The following is a 21,619-nucleotide window of genomic DNA, read 5'->3' on the forward strand; positions in this document are numbered from 1 at the left end:
ATCAAAGGCGAGTATTCTTAAAGCTGCGGCACCTCATTTTGAAACCGTGAAATAAGGAATTATGTATTTAATCATTTCTAACTCATTCGCTCTCATAAATCCTTTGGCACATCACTGGTTTTTAAACCGGCACATTTTAAAATCAGCTTTTTCAGACATAAAAGTGAAGCCGAGTGACGTTCCTAAACAGCCAATCAGCTCTCACCCGAAGCGCGTTCACACCACTCTGTCTTACACGTTTGAAAAAGATAAAATGTGTGATAATAAGAATAAGACGGCGTGTGGAGGTCTGACTTTTTAACAAACTTCTGTGTTTACAATACACAAAAAAGTACCCGGCTTTAATATGACTTTATGATCAATTGAATAAAGTAATCGATTGAATTGCATTTTACACCATCGCAAATCCCAAAAAGCAACTGTCCTGTTCAAAAAGATCTTTTTAAACATAAACTATAAGCAATACGCAACGTTTAAACTCAAATTATTCAACTTAAACAGATTTGTGCAGCAAAAATCTAAGTCTAAAGTCTGGGAAACACTTTAAACTACTTTATTAAACTGATTTATGTACTAAAAGTTAAGAACCACTGCTTTAAAGGACCGTGTTTTGTATCGGTTTGTTTCTTGGGATCGTTTGAGAGAAATCACAACGATTTGAACTGAAAATGACAGTTTAGAAAAAATTAAAATAAAGTCTAGGATTTCAAACGTTAGACTTATTAACTCACCTTTTTGTGTCGTGGCAAATGCAAACGCAAAAGTGGGAATCTGAATAAAACAACGTGAAAACACTGCATTTTTGAAAGTTTTATTCATTGTAAGTATCAACACGCGTCCCCAGCTTTACATTTCATAGACACTAATGCCGTAAACACAAATATAATCTCTTTAAATCCCTTTAAGTGCATTAAACACATTATTCTCCTGATTTAAATACGCTTTTATGGCGATTAATGTCGCTTATAATCAATGGTGTTCTTTGAAGTAACGTTCTCTTCGACTTTAAAGGCACATTTATTGTTCTTTTCTGCGTTTTTTGTAAAGTTTTCAACCAAAATAATCAATGTAAAAACAGTATTTATGGACAAAGTATGAATTTGTGCCGTATTTTGCATTTGTCAGGCTTTTTTAAACTACATTTGGACACGATTGGGACAGCGATGGCACAAGTGAGAGATTCTTAATGCTCGTTTATTTAAATAGTCTGTTTCACCTCTAACTTTTCCACTGTTTTGTGAAATCAAACAGATTGATGATAAACAGATTAAAAAGTAAATTGAATTGAAATGTTCACTTTTTCACAGCCTTTTGAGATATTTTCTTGACTTTTTATAAATCTAAACATTACACTGCAATTAAGTTTTATACTTATTTTACTTTTTAAGGCACGTTTATTTATTTGTTTGGATATTTTCTTTCCTCCAACTTTGTATAAATCTCATTATTAAACTGCAAGCGCTTTTATTTTCATTTTAATCTGTATTTTTCTACCTTTTTAGAACTTTTTGTTCATATATTTCAAGAGGTTTAAGGAGCATTGAGGAGGTTTAAGGGGCATTGAGGAGGTTTAAGGAGTTTTGAGGAGGCTTCAGGTGGTTTCAGGAGCTTTAAGGAGGTGTCAGGAGGTTTGAGGAGGTTCAAGGAGTTTTGAGGAGGTTTCAGGAGGTTTCAGGGCCTCCACTGGAGCCCCATCGTCTCAGCGATGAAGGAGAAGATGTGCGTGTCCTCCAGGATGGCCTTGGCCGTGGGTTTACCTGCTCCGTGCCCGCTCTGCGTGTCCACCCGCACCATCAGCGGCCGCGTCTGCCCGGCGCTGCGCCCGACGCCGTACTGCAGCGCGGCGCAGTACTTGAGCGTGTGCAGCGGCACCACGCGGTCGTCGTGGTCGGCCGTGAGCAGCAGCACGGCGGGGAACGGCGGCCCGGTGTACGGCGGCGGCGGCAGGTTGTGGAGCGGCGAGTATCTGGGGAAAACATCACGCTGCGTTATCCCTAGCTTTTCTCGACATGCTAATGTGAGCGTGCCGCTGTGATGATGTCAGTGTGAAGAGCTCAAACTGTAAGAGTAAAATGTAACTTTGTCTCAGATGTAGAGAAGTCAAAGTGAAAGCTATGCAAGTAAAGTCAGATACCGTATTTTCCGGACTCTTCTCTTTTGTTTGTGATTTTATTAGTTTAGAAAATCAGTTGGATTGATCATTTTTTATTTAGTTAATTTTATTGTATTTCTGTAATTTCTTTGTGATTTGAATGCATTTTTCCTGCTGTGAAGCACTTTGAATTGCCTTGTGTATGAAATGTGCTCTACAAATAAACTTGCCTTGCCTTGCCTATAAGTCGCACCGTTTTTCATAGTTTGGTCGACTTATATGTGATAATATTAACATAATTTTATATCAATTTGTTCGTTATTTTCACACTGGCAACTGCATTTCACATGTTGATTATTTTCACACTGACAACCACAAGAGGGCGCTCAAGGTTCTAAGCGACGCAGAAGAAGAATCTGCACTTCCTCTTCCTCTGGAGTTTGTGGAGTTGTTTAGAAGTGACACAGAGGAAGAAGAATTCAGTGGATTTAGTGATTTGGGGTAAAACTGATGCTTTGCTAAACTTGTTAGCATGTTCTTTATGCTATAGTTATCTGAATAACTGTTCATATGTTACGTTAACATACCAGACACTTACCACAGTTCTGTCTGTGCCTCATGTAGCTGAAGGTGTTAGCGTTAGCATACGTCATGTAGCTGAAGGTGTTAGCGTTAGCATACGTCATGTAGCTGAAGGTGTTAGCGTTAGCATACGTCATGTAGCTGAAGGTGTTAGCGTTAGCATACGTCATGTAGCTGAAGGTGTTAGCGTTAGCATACGTCATGTAGCTGAAGGTGTTAGCGTTAGCATACGTCATGTAGCTGAAGGTGTTAGCGTTAGCATACGTCATGTAGCTGAAGGTGTTAGCGTTAGCATACGTACACCTATTCACTATGTTCTCTCATCTGTTATTATTTTAAACTGCATTTCAAGAGGAAATGTCTGTTCTTGGTCCTGGATTTTATCAAATAAATTTCCCCCAAAAATGCGACTTATACTCCAGTGCGACTTATATATGTTTTATCTTCTCTATGATGCATGTTTTGGCTGGTGCGACTTATACTCCGACCCTCAGTGAGAGCGTGTCGTACTTGAGGAGCCACTGCAGCTGCTCGGGGTCGTCGGAGCAGCCGTAGTCCGTGGTCCAGGCGTGTCCGATGGTGAAGCGGTGAAACTTCAGCATGTCCATGACGCCGACCTCGGCCACGGCACAACCGAACAGGTCCGGACGCTGGTTCACACAGGCCCCTGAGGAAGCACGGGAGCAAGGGCCGGTTTAGAGCTCAAACTGACTGAGGAAGCACAGGAGCAAGGGCCAAGGTTTAGAGCTCAAACTGACTGAGGAAGCAGGAGCAAGGGCCAAGGTTTAGAGCTCAAACTGACTGAGGAAGCACAGGAGCAAGGGCCAAGGTTTAGAGCTCAAACTGACTGAGGAAGCAGGAGCAAGGGCCAAGGTTTAGAGCTCAAACTGACTGAGGAAGCAGGAGCAAGGGCCAAGGTTTAGAGCTCAAACTGACTGAGGAAGCAGGAGCAAGGGCCAAGGTTTAGAGCTCAAACTGACTGAGGAAGCACAGGAGCAAGGGCCAAGGTTTAGAGCTCAAACTGACTGAGGAAGCAGGAGCAAGGGCCAAGGTTTAGAGCTCAAACTGACTGAGGAAGCAGGAGCAAGGGCCAAGGTTTAGAGCTCAAACTGACTGAGGAAGCACAGGAGCAAGGGCCAAGGTTTAGAGCTCAAACTGACTGAGGAAGCAGGAGCAAGGGCCAAGGTTTAGAGCTCAAACTGACTGAGGAAGCACAGGAGCAAGGGCCAAGGTTTAGAGCTCAAACTGACTGAGGAAGCAGGAGCAAGGGCCAAGGTTTAGAGCTCAAACTGACTGAGGAAGCACAGGAGCAAGGGCCAAGGTTTAGAGCTCAAACTGACTGAGGAAGCAGGAGCAAGGGCCAAGGTTTAGAGCTCAAACTGACCACATCTTTTAGAGCGAGGGACACAAAATGTGCTGGATAATTGTGTCTAAGAGTGAGCTCACATGTTTACAGGTCTAAACTTGTAAACATGTGACTAAACCAGGACTAAACCGGTACTAAACCGGGACTAAACCAGGAGGAAACCAGGACTAAAGCAGGACTAAAGCAGGACTAAAGCAGGGCTAATCCAGGGCTAATCCAGGACTAAAGCAGGACTAAAGCAGGGCTAAACCAGGACTAAAGCAGGACTAATCCAGGACTAAAGCAGGACTAAACCAGGACTAAAGCAGGACTAAAGCAGGACTAAAGCAGGGCTAATCCAGGGCTAAAGCAGGACTAAAGCAGGGCTGATCCAGGACTAAAGCAGGACTAAAGCAGGACTAAAGCAGGGCTAATCCAGGACTAAAGCAGGACTAAAGCAGGACTAAAGCAGGACTAATCCAGGACTAAAGCAGGACTAAAGCAGGACTAAAGCAGGACTAAAGCAGGACTGAGTTGGTGACTAAACCAGGTCTAAAGCGGTAAGCGTCCCAGCGTGGCTCCGGGACAGCGTGGCGTGGCTCCTCACCCACGAGCAGTCCCCCGTTGGACGCTCCGTTGATGGCGATTTGACTGGACGTGGTGTATTTCTCCTGGATCAGGAACTCGGCCGCGCTCTGGAAATCGTCGAAACAGTTCTGCTTGTTCCCCAAAGACCCGGCTACAGCCCGCGGAGAGACGGAGAACACAGCGTGAGCGTTATTTTGGTCAAAAAATGCACATAATTCATAGGACAAATTAAATCAGATAATACAAAAAATCTGTATAAATCAGAAATGAAGGGATTAGGTTTTTTAGTTCAAAACAAAAACACAAAACTAACACCACTAAACATATTTATGGTACTCTAAAATGACAAATATTCTGCATTATTTGTTGTTAACAGCCTTTAAACATGCTCTTGAGGAACTTTAGTTTGGCATCTCATATTTAGAGCTAAAAATCTATAACAAACAATACTACAGTTGGATTTCTGCCTTTTCCCCTGACTACCTGAGCTTTGACGCCATCTACAGGCTGCAGAGGGAATTACACGCAGTTTAATTCCCTCAAGCTGCACAGAACAGAGTCTGGAGATGATTCATGGAGTTAAAAACAGCTGAAGATTCTCAGGTAGAATATGACATCACAGATCGAGGAGATTCAGAACGGAGTGTTTTTGACGCTCGGAGGGGAGAGGACGTTCTAACCAGGATTCATCAAAACTAACGTGAAAGAAGCTAAATGCTACTCAAGGTGTGTTTTTGAGGAGGAACGATGATAGAACAGGGTTAAAAAGAGAGAACAAGTCAGGCTAAAGTGCAATTTCAGTGTGCGACTAGACAATTAGCGTTTTTATTTAATTGTGTTGTTTTTTGAGTGAGTTGATGGGTTTTTCTCATCCAAACACATTTCATTGCAATGTTAGAACAAATAAATCTAAACCGTGGTCTAAAAGTGGTTAATAGTGCTTAGTATTAAAAATATCCTTATTACTATTTATTCATATAATATTATGACATTCTTGTTGGTAATACAAATGTACCACAAGAGGTTTGAACCCATTATAAAATAAATAAAATAAATAAATAAAATAAAAATAAAATTAAAATAAATAATAGATTTTAAACAAAATTCTTAACGTTAAGTCAATAAGCTTACATAAGAAGTGTATTATTAGGTAAATGTTAGTGTATTAAGTGTCTAACTGAAAGGAGAGTAAGGTAAAGATTATTTGTTTCATCAGATTTTGAATTTTTGCAGTGCACATTTTCCTCCAATTCAAAATTCAAAATGTAATTGTCTAAATTCAGAGTTGAAAACTGGCAGTGAAAAAAAAAAAACAGTGAGTTAATCTTTGCATCGTTAATATTTGCTGCAAATTTTACTTTTTAAATTTAGACGGCTTGAAAATCGATGCGTAAAAAGTGAATTCTTAATGTTCAAATTTAGAACAAAACAATTCAAAAAGTTGCTTGTATTTAAATCTGATGAAGCCAATCATCTTCCATAGTTGTGCAGATAAATAAATATAAAATAAATACTGTAAATGTACCCTAAAATAAAGTGTTAACATATATATATTTTTTTTACCCTTGTACCAGGTGAGCCCGTATTCTCCGCCTCCTCTGATGTTCGCCACGGCCAGAACTCCGCCCAAGTGTTGCACAAACAGCAAATACGCCGTACTAAAGGACAAATACACAAACATACTCAAATACAATACTCAAACTTGATTGTGAAACACCGATTTTACCACAATGACCATTTTTGTCTAGTTATAGCTTTTTTGACAAACCAATGAAGTGAATGGGAACTGAGACCAATGAAGACCGACATATTTTAAAGCAGAACTAAGTAACCTGGACAACAGAGCTGCGCCGGAAAAGCAAAAGAAGACAATCGTATACAAAAAACATAAAAAGACCCAGGGTTTCTCAGGAGAGTTGTCTTCGGCTCAATGAAGGCTGGTTTTACGCCCTCAACACTAAAGGATTTTCTTTTTTTGGGTCAGTTTTGGAAGAAGTACTCAATGTTGTCACTGAAGTAAAAGTTAAAAGCACAAAGATGCAAAAAAAACAACAACACAAAACTGTCAAAACTTCAAGAGGTAGATAAGTGAAGCGAGGAGTTACACCATCACAACAATTGTAGAAAAAGATTCAGTTGTATCATCTGGACTGTTTTTGTTTTAAAAACTATACGTTTCAACTCTCATCCAAGAGTCATTCTCAATCTGTGAATCAAGACCGGGAAATCAGATATTTATCCTACTCTGGGTAGGCCCTGGCCACTGGGCGGGACCTCCTGATGAAAAGGTGTTATTGGTTTCACCAGAAACTAAACCTCTTTGTTTCCTATCAGACCTTTAATGGGCTATCGGCCTCCTATTGTACCTGGATCACTCCCTCTCTCTCTTCCCTGTGTAACTGATTGTTACTCAGAGTAGGATAAATATCTCAGTTCCCGGCCTTGATTCGCAGATTGAGAATGATTCTCGGACGAGTCGAAAGGTATAGTTAAAAAAAAAAAAAAAAAAAAAAAAAAAACAGAGTCCAGATGATACAACTGAATCTTTTTCTACAATGGAACTCTCCTGGACGAATGAGGGATTACACCATCACAACAAATCAAACAAAGGCACAACTGTACAAATCCATGAAAAAATGTAAACTGAGAAAGCAAAAACATTTTCTATTGAAGTGAATGGGAACTGAGAAAGTACTACAAAAGTACTGTCATACTGCAAAAAGTACACATCTCTTGTATTCTTGCATAGCAACTGTAACCGTGACATCAGGATTCAGTGTCAGAAAGTCAAAGACTCTAGAACATCACTTTAAGATAGAATACTGTTTTCTGGATACCAGCCGCCATAAAACAGCTGGCGGTAATGCAACAATTGGATGCCAACCGCCATAAAACAACAACAACATCTGTTTACCGTTTAATAAACAGATGTTAATACAATATTTACCGTTTAATAACAATATTCTTCTTCATAGCCCATCACTCCTCAACATGCCCCGGAGGTCCAAAAGCTCCTTAGCTGCATCCCGGAGGTGGAAAAGAGCGAAACAGGAGAAGCTGCATGACTCCAGTGCAGTGGATCCATGTGGTCAGAGAGAGGTAACAAAGGTGCTTCTCCTACAAAGCCATGTTTCAGCTCAAGATATATCGTAGATAAGTGTGTACTGTATTTTGCGCACGAAAAGGCGCACCGGACTATTAAGCGCACCATCAACTAATGGTCCACCATGGGTACTGGTCCATACATAAAGCGCATGAAGCTAAACAAAACAGACGGATAGGTCAATCAGTTGAGCTTTATTAAACATGTTCAACTCATTCAGATCAACATTGTTCAACATCAAAACACCCTCTGCTACCGCTAACAGACACGTTAGCATATCCACAACAACTCCCAGACAAGCTCACTTATAAACACGTAAAATACAACACAAAACACTCACTTTTTCAGTTCATTCCTCGTCCACAAATCCTTCAAATCCTTCCTCTTCAGTGTCTGAGTTTAACAGTTGTGCTGGATAACGTCGTGTACATCCCGGATCCATCTCGAGTCACGCGGCAGCTCAGCGATGATTCTGGCCTTCGTGAAAGCTCTGACCACAGTCCGACTGATACTTGAGTTTAAAGTCTGCGTCGTCTCTTGTGATAATATAATAGATCCATGGTCTCGCCAGGAGCCATCTTGGCCCAAGATTCTTGGGGTCTTTATTTAGGTGTCCGCGTTGTGCTTGACGGATAATGTAGTTTACAATTTGACAGCGCCGCGAGCGCCGTGTGTAGCGGTGGACTGCTGATCCCAGAATGCTTTGCATACATGTTGTGACTTTCGGTTCCGGAGTACCATAAACGTGCTTTTAGACGTGTTTTCCCTCACAGTGACATGTCTTTCTCGTTCCAGGAGAATGATGATCTGAAGGACTTTGGAACATTGTAAGTGCTACAAACATCTTCCCATCAAAGTGCTGTTCTCCCATTGCAGCTTGTACTATGAAGGTATTTGTATTCTTATCTGCAGCAGCAACAGGCCAGAGCTGAATACTACTGCAGTACCCGGTACCTCTGCTACTGACCATGCAGCTTCAAGGTAAATATATTCATATATATGAGTATATATTTGACTAAGGCAAAGTTAAAAGTATGATGAGTGATAATCATATGTGACAGAGTGTCGTCAGTGGAGGACAAACCCTTCATAAAGAAACCTCCGAACGCCTTCATGCTGTTCAGTGCTGAGCAGAGACACAACGTGGCCAACCAGCTCCAGACCACAGACGCTGCTAAGGTCAACGTGGGGCTCGGCCAGAAGGTCAGTGCCACCCACCAACTACTGACCAGGACCAACTACTGACCAGGACTAACTACTGACCAGGGCTTACTACTGGACCAGGGCTAACTACTGACCAGGACTAACTACTGGACCAGGGCTAACTACTGACCAGGACTAACTACTGACCAGGGCTTACTACTGGACCAGGGCTAACTACTGACCAGGACTAACTACTGGACCAGGGCTAACTACTGACCAGGACTAACTACTGGACCAGGGCTAACTACTGACCAGGACTAACTACTGGACCAGGGCTAACTACTGACCAGGACTAACTACTGGACCAGGGCTAACTACTGACCAGGACTAACTACTGGACCAGGGCTAACTACTGGACCAGGGCTAACTACTGACCAGGACTAACTACTGGACCAGGGCTAACTACTGGACCAGGGCTAACTACTGGACCAGGGCTAACTACTGACCAGGACTAACTACTGACCAGGGCTAACTACTGACCAGGACTAACTACTGACCATCAGGATTTACATTCACATTGTTGCGTTGAAACTGACGTGTGCTTCTAGAGTGACATGTGTCTTGTCTGCAGTGGAAGATGCTGTTGCCGCAGCAACAGGCTCCATACTTTGACCAGGCTCACAGGGAGAGGCGGGCTCATGAGGTCAAGTACCCGGCGTGGTCCGCCAACGACAACTTTGTACGCGCTGCAATTCACCAACGCACAGAATATATATTATTATTATTATATTATGAAAGTATTAAAGGAAAGACTCAATCAAATATTTGAATACTTTTCATTTTAGGGCAGAAACGTCAAGAGGAGGAAATCAAACAAGATTCCACTTCCTCCAAAGCACTTTGTACTTCCTGTGGCACCTGCCAATCAACAGCCTGTGATGACGTGTCCACAAGCAACCATGAGAAACCAGGCCCCCAGCAACCAGGCCCCCAGCAACCAGGCCCCCAGCGACCAGGCCCCCAGCGACCAGGCCCCGAGCGACCAGGCCCCGAGCGACCAGGCCCCGAGCGACCAGGCCATGAGCGACCAGGCCATGAGCGACCAGGCCATGAGCGACCAGGCCATGAGCGACCAGGCCATGAGCGACCAGGCCCCGAGCGACCAGGCCATGAGCGACCAGGCCCCGAGCGACCAGGCCCCGAGCGACCAGGCCATGAGCGACCAGGCCATGAGCGACCAGGCCATGAGCGACCAGGCCCCGAGCGACCAGGCCATGAGCGACCAGGCCCCGAGCGACCAGGCCCCGAGCGACCAGGCCCCGAGCGACCAGGCCCCCAGCAACCAGGCCCCGAGCGACCAGGCCCCCAGCAACCAGGCCCCCAGCGACCAGGCCCCCAGCGACCAGGCCATGAGTAACCAGGCCCCCAGCGACCAGGCCATGAGCAACCAGGCCCCCAGCGACCAGGCCCCCAGCGACCAGGCCATGAGCAACCAGGCCCTGAGCAGCAACCAGGCCCTGAGCAACCAGGCCATGAGCAACCAGGCCCTGAGCAGCAACAAGGCCGCTAGCGACCAGGCCCCCAGCAGCAACCAGGCCCCCAGCAGCAACCAGGCCCCTAGCAGCAACCAGGCCCCGAGCAGCAACCAGGCCCTGAGCAGCAACCAGGCCCTGAGCAGCAACCAGGCCCCCGGCAGCAACCAGGCCCCCGGCAGCAACCAGGCCCTGAGCAGCAACCAGGCCCTGAGCGGCAACCAGGCCCCCGGCAACCAGGCCCTGAGCAGCAACCAGGCCCTGAGCAGCAACCAGGCCCTGAGCAGCAACCAGGCCTTGAGCAGCAACCAGGCCCTGAGCAGCAACCAGGCCCCCAGCAACCAGGGCATGAGCGACCAGGCCCTGAGCAGCAACCAGGCCCTGAGCAGCAACCAGGCCCCCAGCAACCAGGCCCCCAGCAACCAGGACCTCAGCAACCAGGCCCCGAGCAGCAACCAGGCCATGAGCAACCAGGCCCTGAGCAACCAGGCCCTGAGCAACCAGGCCCTGAGCAACCAGGCCATGAGCAGCAACCAGGCCATGAGCAATCAGGCCCTCAACAACCAGGCCCTGTGCAGCAACCAGGCCATGAGCAGCAACCAGGCCATGAGCAGCAACCAGGCCATGAGCAGCAACCAGGCCATGAGCAGCAACCAGGCCCCCGCCCTCAACAACCAGGCCCTGTGCAGCAACCAGGCCATGAGCAGCAACCAGGCCCTGAGCAACCAGGCCCTGAGCAACCAGGCCCTGAGACACCAGGCCCTGAGACACCAGGCCCTGAGACACCAGGCCCTGAGACACCAGGCCCTGAGCAACCAGGCCCTGAGCAACCAGGCCCTGAGCAACCAGGCCCTGAGCAACCAGGCCCTGAGCAACCAGGCCCTGAGCAACCAGGCCCTGAGACACCAGGCCCTGAGCAACCAGGCCCTGAGCAACCAGGCCCTCAACAAACAGGCCCATTCGTACCACACGTATCACAGACAGAACCAGAAGCCTTTAACTTCCCATAGAGACAGTCATCAAAGGCACCCCGCTCCGGGCCACACCCCTTCAGGCGACGCCCCTCCAGGGTACGCCCTTGAGGCCTTTCTGAACCAGGCTCTTGAGAACCAGGCGCCTCTCAAGGTTCTTCCCTTTGAGACTTTTACCACACCGGTCTCTACCATCCAGGCTCTACCATTCCAGGCTCCTCCCATCCAGGCTCCTCCCATCCAGGCTCCTCCCAGCCAGGCTCCTCCCAACAATCACTATGAGGTCTTTCTCAACATGGCTCCTGAAGATCTACCCAGCGACTTTTGGACCAGCCAGCTATTTGAATAAAAAATGTCCAGTTGATCCATTGTAGAAAAGGATTCAGTTGTTTGTGAAAAACAAGACGTTTCAACTTTCATCAAATTTTCATTCTCAATCTGAGGATCTAGTCTGAGAACTCTGATATTTATCCTTCTCTGAGCTGTGCAGGATCTGAAAAGTGTTTACATGGTTCTCCTTCTCTTGGCTGTAGACTCCAGTTCCACTGAAACTTAGGCCCAAAAATAAAGGTTGGGTGTTTCCGGTAACCCGACCGACCTGAATTTCAAAATAAAGAAAACCCAACCTTAAACATTTTATCGCATTAACGTTTCGAGAATGTCAAATTGTGAGGGAGAATCCAAAAGCTGCGGGGGAAAAAATCATCTGTGGGGATCATAAGATATGAAAATGGCGGCACTTTTGATAGGTTTGGTTTGACCTATGGGCACATCCATGTTTGGATGGAGCAGATGCTCGTATTTGGTCAGCGTGGAGACTGCCATGGCCTGGGGGAGCAGCGGTGACGTAGCGGCGCTCCCATGGCCTGGGGGAGCAGCGGTGACGTAGCGGCGCTCCCATGGCCTGGGGGAGCAGCGGTGACGTAGCGGCGCTCCCATGGCCTGGGGGAGCAGCGGTGACGTAGCGGCGCTCCCATGGCCTGGGGGAGCAGCGGTGACGTAGCGGCGCTCCCATGGCCTGGGGGAGCAGCGGTGACGTAGCGGCGCTCCCATGGCCTGGGGGAGCAGCGGTGACGTGGCGGCGCTTGGGGCGCTCGTCCAAAGCCCCTCATCACTTCAGTGTACAGAACAAAAATGGCCGAAGGACGACAGAGAAAGACTGTTCAAGCTCAGAAGAGACGGAAATTTGTGGAGACGAGAGATGATGCGATGCGCTAATAAACAAACACGTGTAGTAGCGCATGGGACGAACAGTCGATTCCTTTAATACGGAATTTCTGGGATTATATCAACAACCACAGGCTTAATTTGATTGATTTCTATGAATGGTCCTGTGTGATTTTTAAGGTATCGGGCGCTACGCACAGTCAGATACTTTAGGGCTTTTGATTGATTCAGGATAAGGGCGTATCGCTACACTAAATAGGGCTGTGGGAAACACTGCCAATAAGGCCACTTCAAGGTGAAGCGCTCACTTCTGAGAAAAGAAAACTATCTGCAAAACCTGTGCGAGGACTAATATTTAAATAAAATCCAACCTACCAACCTGAATTTCTTTTTCAATGTTACCAGAAACACACCATTTATTTTATTTGGCCTTACTGTGCTTGTGTAACAAATATTTTTAAAATAAAATAATGAATCCAAAGTACAAACTAAACGAGTGCTGGGACAGTTCATGTGAACACTCAATCAGCTTTTGAACGTGACTTTTCCTCAACAGTTTAAGATGCTTTTGACCTACTGTTTATAGAGTGCTTTGTATTTTACTCAAAAGGTTCAGATAGTTCCCAGGGACCTTCAAAGTTCTCCCATCTGAGAACGCCAGCTCTAAAGATCTTAAAATAAAGCACACATCAGATTAAACTCGTGCACGGCGCTGCTCACTTGTAGAAAGGCTGAATCGAAGCCTCAAATCCCCCGTATCCGTAGAGAAAGACTGGGTTGGATCCGTCTTTCTTCAGGTCTTTGGCGTGAACCAGGAACATTGGGATCTTCGTGCCGTCTTTACTCGGGTAGAAAACCTGGAACAGTTTACGGCGTCTCGTGAACTGTTGAACTGGTTTCTAAAGATCAGAGTTGACGTTGGTGTTCACCTGTGTAGTCTGATAATCCTCCTGTTTGAATCCTTTCACTTGGACTTCTCTGAAGACTCTGGGCTCTGGCTTCGGCACGCTCAGGTCACAGTGGTAAATGATGCCTGGAAACAGCAGAGAAATATGAACGATGAAATGTATATATACCGTATTTTCCAGAGTATAAGTGGCACCAGCCAAAAAATGCATAAAAGCGAAGAAAAAAGACATATATAAGTCGCACTGGAGGATGAAATGCGGCTGCAAGTGTGAAAATAACAAATAATATCACATATAAGTCGCTCCTGAGTATAAGTATATAAGTATAAATATAATATATACGATGAAAAAAGGTGCGACATATAGTCCGGAAAATACGGTACGTACCATTTTTGCGATAAGACAATATGCATCTGTTTACAACTATGTCATGATTTTGTAGTACTTTTGGTATTTCTTGTAGTGATTTTTGTTGTTGAGAAAGAAAGAAACTTTATTTATTATATTTGTATTTGTTTATAATTATCAACATAATTTAAAATGCACCTACATAAACAGTCTGTTGTTTTGACCACACTGTATATTTTGTATTTATCTTATTTAATGTTTTTTATTTGACCGTATATATATACATATTTGCCCCCCAATGTTTTATGTCGCACCGTCACTGAAGCAAATTCAAAGTTCATTTGTTCACTGAAAATGGCAATACAGATTGTGCTTTTTAATAGTAAATTATAAAAAGTTTTGAGAATTCAGTTTAAACAGCATTTTCTGCTCTGCTCTGACATTGACAAAGCCATGATCTTAGCCACACGTCTGATTCCGTAGTATGTGCGTGTGACCTCGGGCGGACCTGGAGTGGTGTAGGAGGTGAACTTGTAGTGTGCGTGTGACCTCGGGCGGACCTGGAGCGGTGTAGGAGGTGAACTTGTAGTGTGCGTGTGACCTCGGGCGGACCTGGAGTGGTGTAGGAGGTGAACTTGTAGTGTGCGTGTGACCTCGGGCGGACCTGGAGCGGTGTAGGAGGTGAACTTGTAGTGTGCGTGTGACCTCGGGCGGATCTGGAGCGGTGTAGGAGGTGAACTTGTAGTGTGCGTGTGACCTCGGGCGGACCTGGAGTGGTGTAGGAGGTGAACTTGTAGTGTGCATGTGACCTCGGGCGGACCTGGAGTGGTGTATGAGGTGAACTTGTAGTGTGCGTGTGACCTGGAGCGGTGTAGGAGGTGAACTTGTAGTGTGCGTGTGACCTCGGGCGGACCTGGAGTGGTGTATGAGGTGAACTTGTTGTGTGCGTGTGACCTCGGGCGGACCTGGAGTGGTGTAGGAGGTGAACTTTTAGTGTGCGTGTGACCTTGGGCGGACCTGGAGTGGTGTAGGTGAACTTGTAGTGTGCGTGTGACCTCGGGCGGTGTAGGAGGTGAACTTGTAGTGTGCGTGTGACCTGGAGCGGTGTAGGAGGTGAACTTGTAGTGTGCGTGTGACCTCGGGCGGACCTGGAACGGTGTAGGAGGTGAACTTGTAGTGTGCGTGTGACCTCGGGCGGACCTGGAGTGGTGTATGAGGTGAACTTGTAGTGTGCGTGTGACCTCGGGCGGACCTGGAGTGGTGTAGGAGGTGAACTTGTAGTGTGCGTGTGACCTCGGGCGGACCTGGAGCGGTGTAGGAGGTGAACTTGTAGTGTGCGTGTGACCTCGGGCGGACCTGGGGCGGTGTAGGAGGTGAACTTGTAGTGTGCGTGTGACCTCGGGCGGACCTGGAGCGGTGTAGGAGGTGAACTTGTAGTGTGCGTGTGACCTCGGGCGGACCTGGAGTGGTGTAGGAGGTGAACTTGTAGTGTGCGTGTGACCTCGGGCGGACCTGGAGCGGTGTAGGAGGTGAACTTGTAGTGTGCGTGTGACCTCGGGCGGACCTGGAGCGGTGTAGGAGGTGAACTTGTAGTGTGCGTGTGACCTCAGGCGGACCTGGAGTGGTGTAGGAGGTGAACTTGTAGTGTGCGTGTGACCTCGGGCGGACCTGGAGTGGTGTAGGAGGTGAACTTGTAGTGTGCGTGTGACCTCAGGCGGACCTGGAGTGGTGTAGGAGGTGAACTTGTAGTGTGCGTGTGACCTCGGGCGGACCTGGAGCGGTGTAGGAGGTGAACTTGTAGTGTGCGTGTGACCTGGAGCGGTGTAGGAGGTGAACTTGTAGTGTGCGTGTGACCTCGGGCGGACCTGGAGTGGTGTATGAGGTGAACTTGTAGTGTGCGTGTGACCTCGGGCGGTGTAGGAGGTGAACTTGTAGTGTGCGTGTGACCTGGAGCGGTGTAGGAGGTGAACTTGTAGTGTGCGTGTGACCTCGGGCGGACCTGGAACGGTGTAGGAGGTGAACTTGTAGTGTGCGTGTGACCTCGGGCGGACCTGGAGTGGTGTAGGAGGTGAACTTGTAGTGTGCGTGTGACCTCAGGCGGACCTGGAGTGGTGTATGAGGTGAACTTGTAGTGTGCGTGTGACCTCGGGCGGTGTAGGAGGTGAACTTGTAGTGTGCGTGTGACCTCGGGCGGACCTGGAGCGGTGTATGAGGTGAACTTGTAGTGTGCGTGTGACCTCGGGCGGACCTGGAGTGGTGTAGGAGGTGAACTTGTAGTGTGCGTGTGACCTCAGGCGGACCTGGAGTGGTGTATGAGGTGAACTTGTAGTGTGCGTGTGACCTCGGGCGGTGTAGGAGGTGAACTTGTAGTGTGCGTGTGACCTGGAGCGGTGTAGGAGGTGAACTTGTAGTGTGCGTGTGACCTCGGGCGGACCTGGAACGGTGTAGGAGGTGAACTTGTAGTGTGCGTGTGACCTCGGGCGGACCTGGAGTGGTGTAGGAGGTGAACTTGTAGTGTGCGTGTGACCTCGGGCGGACCTGGAGCGGTGTAGGAGGTGAACTTGTAGTGTGCGTGTGACCTCGGGCGGACCTGGAGCGGTGTAGGAGGTGAACTTGTAGTGTGCGTGTGACCTCGGGCGGACCTGGAGCGGTGTAGGAGGTGAACTTGTAGTGTGCGTGTGACCTTGGGCGGACCTGGAGTGGTGTATGAGGTGAACTTGTAGTGTGCGTGTGACCTCGGGCGGACCTGGAGTGGTGTAGGAGGTGAACTTGTAGTGTGCGTGTGACCTCAGGCGGACCTGGAGTGGTATAGGAGGTGAACTTGTAGTGTGCGTGTGACCTCGGGCGGACCTGGAGTGGTGTATGAGGTGAACTTGTAGTGTGCGTGTGACCTGGAGCGGTGTAGGAGGTGAACTTGTAGTGTGCGTGTGACCTCGGGCGGACCTGGAGTGGTGTATGAGGTGAACTTGTAGTGTGCGTGTGACCTCGGGCGGACCTGGAGTGGTGTAGGAGGTGAACTTTTAGTGTGCGTGTGACCTTGGGCGGACCTGGAGTGGTGTAGGTGAACTTGTAGTGTGCGTGTGACCTCGGGCGGTGTAGGAGGTGAACTTGTAGTGTGCGTGTGACCTCGGGCGGACCTGGAACGGTGTAGGAGGTGAACTTGTAGTGTGCGTGTGACCTCGGGCGGACCTGGAGTGGTGTAGGTGAACTTGTAGTGTGCGTGTGCCCTCGGGCGGACCTGGAGTGGTGTATGAGGTGAACTTGTAGTGTGCGTGTGCCCTCGGGCAGACCTGGAGTGGTGTATGAGGTGAACTTGTAGTGTGCGTGTGACCTGGAGTGGTGTATGAGGTGAACTTGTAGTGTGCGTGTGACCTCGGGCAGACCTGGAGCGGTGTAGGAGGTGAACTTGTAGTGTGCGTGTGACCTCGGGCAGACCTAGAGCGGTGTAGGAGGTGAACTTGTAGTGTGCGTGTGACCTCGGGCGGACCTAGAGCGGTGTAGGAGGTGAACTTGTAGTGTGCGTGTGACCTCAGGCGGACCTGGAGTGGTGTAGGAGGTGAACTTGTAGTGTGCGTGTGACCTCGGGCAGACCTAGAGCGGTGTAGGAGGTGAACTTGTAGTGTGCGTGTGACCTCGGGCAGACCTAGAGCGGTGTAGGAGGTGAACTTGTAGTGTGCGTGTGACCTCGGGCGGACCTAGAGCGGTGTAGGAGGTGAACTTGTAGTGTGCGTGTGACCTCAGGCGGACCTGGAGTGGTGTAGGAGGTGAACTTGTAGAAGACCTCGGGGTGCTTCTTCTTGCCGCTGACCCCGCACACCGTCCCGACGTCCAGGGGCAGGTCCCAGGCGAAGGCGCCGGTCGACAGCTCCAGCACCCGCAGAACGTCCTTCACGTCGTGGAGGTACGTGACCAGCAGGTGGTGCTGGTTCACACACGTCACACAGCCTAGAGACACAGAGACAGTGTGTTTCAGCCAGCAGGGGGCAGTCTTCTACTACAAACACAAGAGGAATGAACTTACTCATGAGAGAAGCTTCTTATTGTTTATCTGCATTTATGAATTATCATTGAACTTGAATAAAACTAAATTTATGGCATTCAGTAACTAATATCTAGATGATTATATCAAGATTAAAATAAATAGTTATGAAGTAGAGAGAGTCAATTATATTAAGTTTCTTGGTGTGATCATAGATTGCAAAATTACATGGAAAGCTCTATACAAGATGTATATTATATTTACTGTATTGTTCTATACTTGACTTATGGTATTGACATTTGGGGAAATACAAACAAACTAGAACTAAACCAGTTTTCATACTACAAAAAAGCACTATTAGACTGATCTTATCTTATAATTCACCCCTTTGTTCATACAATCTAAGCTTTTAAAGTTGTATGACTTGGTAGACTTGTATACTGCTGAGTTTATGTATTTAGTCAAATATAATCAAATCCCTAACCCATTGAGGATAAAGTATATATGATTTAAGGGGAATGTGTGTGTTTGACAGAGCTTATGTGAGAACGACACAGAGGGAACATTGTTTATCTAGTAAAGGAGTTTTATTATGGAACAGTTGTTGCGACGAATCAAAAAAAGCCACTTCCTTATTTCAGTTAAAAAGGATCTTTAAGAAAATACTCATAGAAAATATTTAGCTGAATAAAAATGCAGTTTGTTGTGAAACTTGTGTGTTTTGGTTTGTTGATGATTTATCGGCTGGAAAACTACAAAATGGAAATAACACAATTGCATTCCTTATCTTGTTTTGTGCTTGGGATGTTGAGCACTTTTTGTTTTTGACCAAAATACAATAAATGAAGTGCATTATTCAGGAAAATATGAAAAAAGTTTATTCTATTTTGACATTTTGCTGTAATAATGCCTAATAATGTCTTTAAAAAGTGATATTATAGGATCAAAAAAGTATTATTTTTGAAGTAGTCGGCCGATCGTGGCAGCTCCAAACATTGAATTAATACTTAATATAAGTGATAAATGTGGTCACAATATAGAGAAAGTGTGTTTAGACCAGCAGGGGGCAGTCTTCTACTACTATTATTTATCCTGCACATTGAGATATATTAAATACATTTGAACATATTACACATTTGAAATATAGTGGCTGAAGGCTTCTAGATAGAGAATATTTACAAATTTAATGCATTATTCAAGAAAATCTGAAAAGGTTTATTCTATTTTGACATTTTGCTTTAATAATGCAGCTGTCTTTGTTATAAAAAGTTATATTATATTATCAATAAAGTATTATTTTGAAAAGTAATTGACCAAATACTTGCAACTTCTCAATAAATATAAGTGATAAAAGTGATATCGTATTGTCAAAAATAGTATCACTGTCACAATATATCAAATTATGAGCAGAGTGAACTACATAGACCATGATGCTTTGCTCCGTTTCAGCGCAAACGACATGAAAACAGTCATTTCCTCATGTTGTTTGCACTAAGCACTTTTATATCATAATAACACAACAAATTTACAGGTGTTTTAAATGGAAAAATAATAATTCCTACAATTCTGTTTGAAAAAATGGCAATAATATCGCGAAATAATATAAAATTGCACTAGCGCTGCAGGATATACAGTATATCGCAATGGAATTCAAATTTTAAAGGTCTGCAATTATTAAGTTAACATAATTTAAACAACAAACTATCTTTTCTTTGATATCTTTTATTACGTTATTAAGAATGCAAACTACATTTTTAATAACAAATACATGACTCTTATGTTAAGTTTAGCAGTTCAGATTTCAGTCTCTCAAACGCTCCTAGACGGGTTCAAAATGTTGGACAAAATTACCGTCTTTTCTGGACTATAAGTCACACCTTTTTTCATAGTTTTGGCCGGGTGCGACTTATACTTATATTTATACTTATATACTTATACTCCGGAGCGACTTATATGTGATATTATTTGTTATTTTCACACTTGCAACTGCATTTCATACTCCAGTGCGACTTATATATGTTTTTTTCTTCTCTATTATGCATTATTCTGGCTGGTGCGACTTATAGTCCGGAAAATACGGTAGATATTGTTCCAAAACTGTTCAGCCCAATATTGCACTGTGATATTTAGTTCTGGGAGTTTTACTTTAGTTTAAACCGGCGTTTCCAAACTCAAAAATGTGCAGACGTCATCTTTCTTTTGGTCAATCACCGTGACGATCCAAAACAATGACAATGTTTCCTCACGCAACAATTGTATAACTAAGGCTAAAGATCTACATGCGATTTCCGACATGTAAGTTCCATTAGAGCCGCGAGATTCACCGCAATTTGACTGGACGCAATTAGCAAATCTGGAAGTGCCAAACTTTCCGTCTAATTCAGCATAAAAACTGCAAATTTAGTTTTGATCTTTACAAATACGCTCTGAAATACACAAGTCTTTTAATAGTTTGTCAGTTCACGGGTCTTTTTGACCAATTTGGGCTTAAATATGGACTTTGAACAGAATCCTACTATTCAAACGTGAATCACATATCTACCGTATTCGTATATGAAATGTCCCCATGTGTGGACAATAAAGGAATATTTTATCTAATCTTCTCCGCACTATAAGGCGCACGGTCTAATTTGGATAATTTTTCATATTTAAAGGTGGTATGGACGATTTTTTTCAGCCAATTTTTTATCATATTTCCTCGTGGCATGGATAAATCATTTGTCCTGCCACGTATCAATCATAAAACGCACCTACCGCTCACCTGCAGCCGCGTCAGGCTCGTCCCCACGTTTCCGCGTGCCTAAGTGCATGGATCTGTCATAATATAGTTCCCTCAGTGTACGGGGCAAAATGAAGACGGAGAAAGACAGTTCGAGCTGACGCAGAAGTGGACAGAAATCTACGGGAGACGAGAGATGCGATGCGCTCCGTTGCGCTAATAAACAAACGCACGTGTGTGTTGTATCGGTCCGCACGGGGGAGTGCGCATGCGCACTTCCGCCTGCGTTCTCAAATCGCCAAAAAATCGTCCATACCGCCTTTAAGCGAAACAAAACGTGTACCAGAGTAAATCGCTTTTATATTATTTATAATTCATCCATATATAAGGCCATAATATATATTAAAGGCTTTTAAGTGCGCCTTATAGTGCGGGAAATACGGTAGTCAAAATCGCAGTTCTTGTCAGACAAACGGCAATTATACATTTTCCACAAATACTTGAACGATCTAAACATGAATTGCTAAACTTGTACAAGAATCCTGTGCATTTCAGAACGTCTAAACTAAAGGGACGTAACTGTTGTTTTACTTAAATAACCGTAGCCGTTTAAATGACCGTTTAAATGACCATAACCGTTTAAATAACCGTTGCCGTTTAAATAACCGTAGCCGTTTAAATAACCGTTGCAACCACAAAATTTTAAATCGTGACATCTCAATTTGGCGTAAAAAAAAAAAGGGCATCCGTTACAGTTTGTAAAAGTGATTATCCAGACAACTTTCTACCGACTGCCGCGAGTTCCCTTTAAGCGGTCGCCATGACGCCGGACGACGTATCATGCACAACAAAACTCCCACATGTGAAAAAAGTAAAGTTCCCTTTGACGAACGTTTGAACCGCAAAGATCCTCAAACGCGATCGAAACGGCGAGAAAAGACGACTCCGGAGAGAAGGGTTTTGTAATGAGTCGGGGCTGAATTAACGAACTGGTTTTCTAAGTATTCGGGACGTTTCGCTTTCACTCGAGTTACGACACGATCGATACGACGAGGGGAGGATCGGAGCCGTTGAATACTGAATACTCTAAATATACAAATACATTAAAAAACACTTAGTAGAAAGTATTTTGATCACTCACG

General features: G+C 45.6%; 1 protein-coding gene across 1 annotated transcript in view; it reads right to left on the reverse strand.

Annotated features, from left to right (window-relative positions):
• Nucleotides 1-802: 802 nt before the first annotated feature.
• LOC140362198 (prolyl endopeptidase-like) overlaps nt 803-21,619 on the reverse strand; it is a 29,142-nt gene continuing 8,325 nt past the window's right edge. The window contains exons 9-15 of the mRNA XM_072448274.1: nt 17,527-17,724; nt 13,453-13,556; nt 13,244-13,380; nt 6,171-6,265; nt 4,627-4,758; nt 3,185-3,341; nt 803-1,966 (exon numbers count right to left, since the gene is read on the reverse strand). Of these exons, the coding sequence (XP_072304375.1) occupies nt 1,672-1,966; nt 3,185-3,341; nt 4,627-4,758; nt 6,171-6,265; nt 13,244-13,380; nt 13,453-13,556; nt 17,527-17,724 (1,118 nt within the window). The 3' untranslated portion in view covers nt 803-1,671. The remainder of the gene's footprint in view (nt 1,967-3,184; nt 3,342-4,626; nt 4,759-6,170; nt 6,266-13,243; nt 13,381-13,452; nt 13,557-17,526; nt 17,725-21,619) is intronic.

This window comes from Eucyclogobius newberryi, unplaced genomic scaffold (genome assembly GCF_026437365.1).
Source record: "Eucyclogobius newberryi isolate DKJ021-1_F unplaced genomic scaffold, fEucNew1.0.hap1 SCAF_16, whole genome shotgun sequence".
Taxonomy (NCBI): Eukaryota; Metazoa; Chordata; class Actinopteri; order Gobiiformes; family Gobiidae; genus Eucyclogobius; species Eucyclogobius newberryi.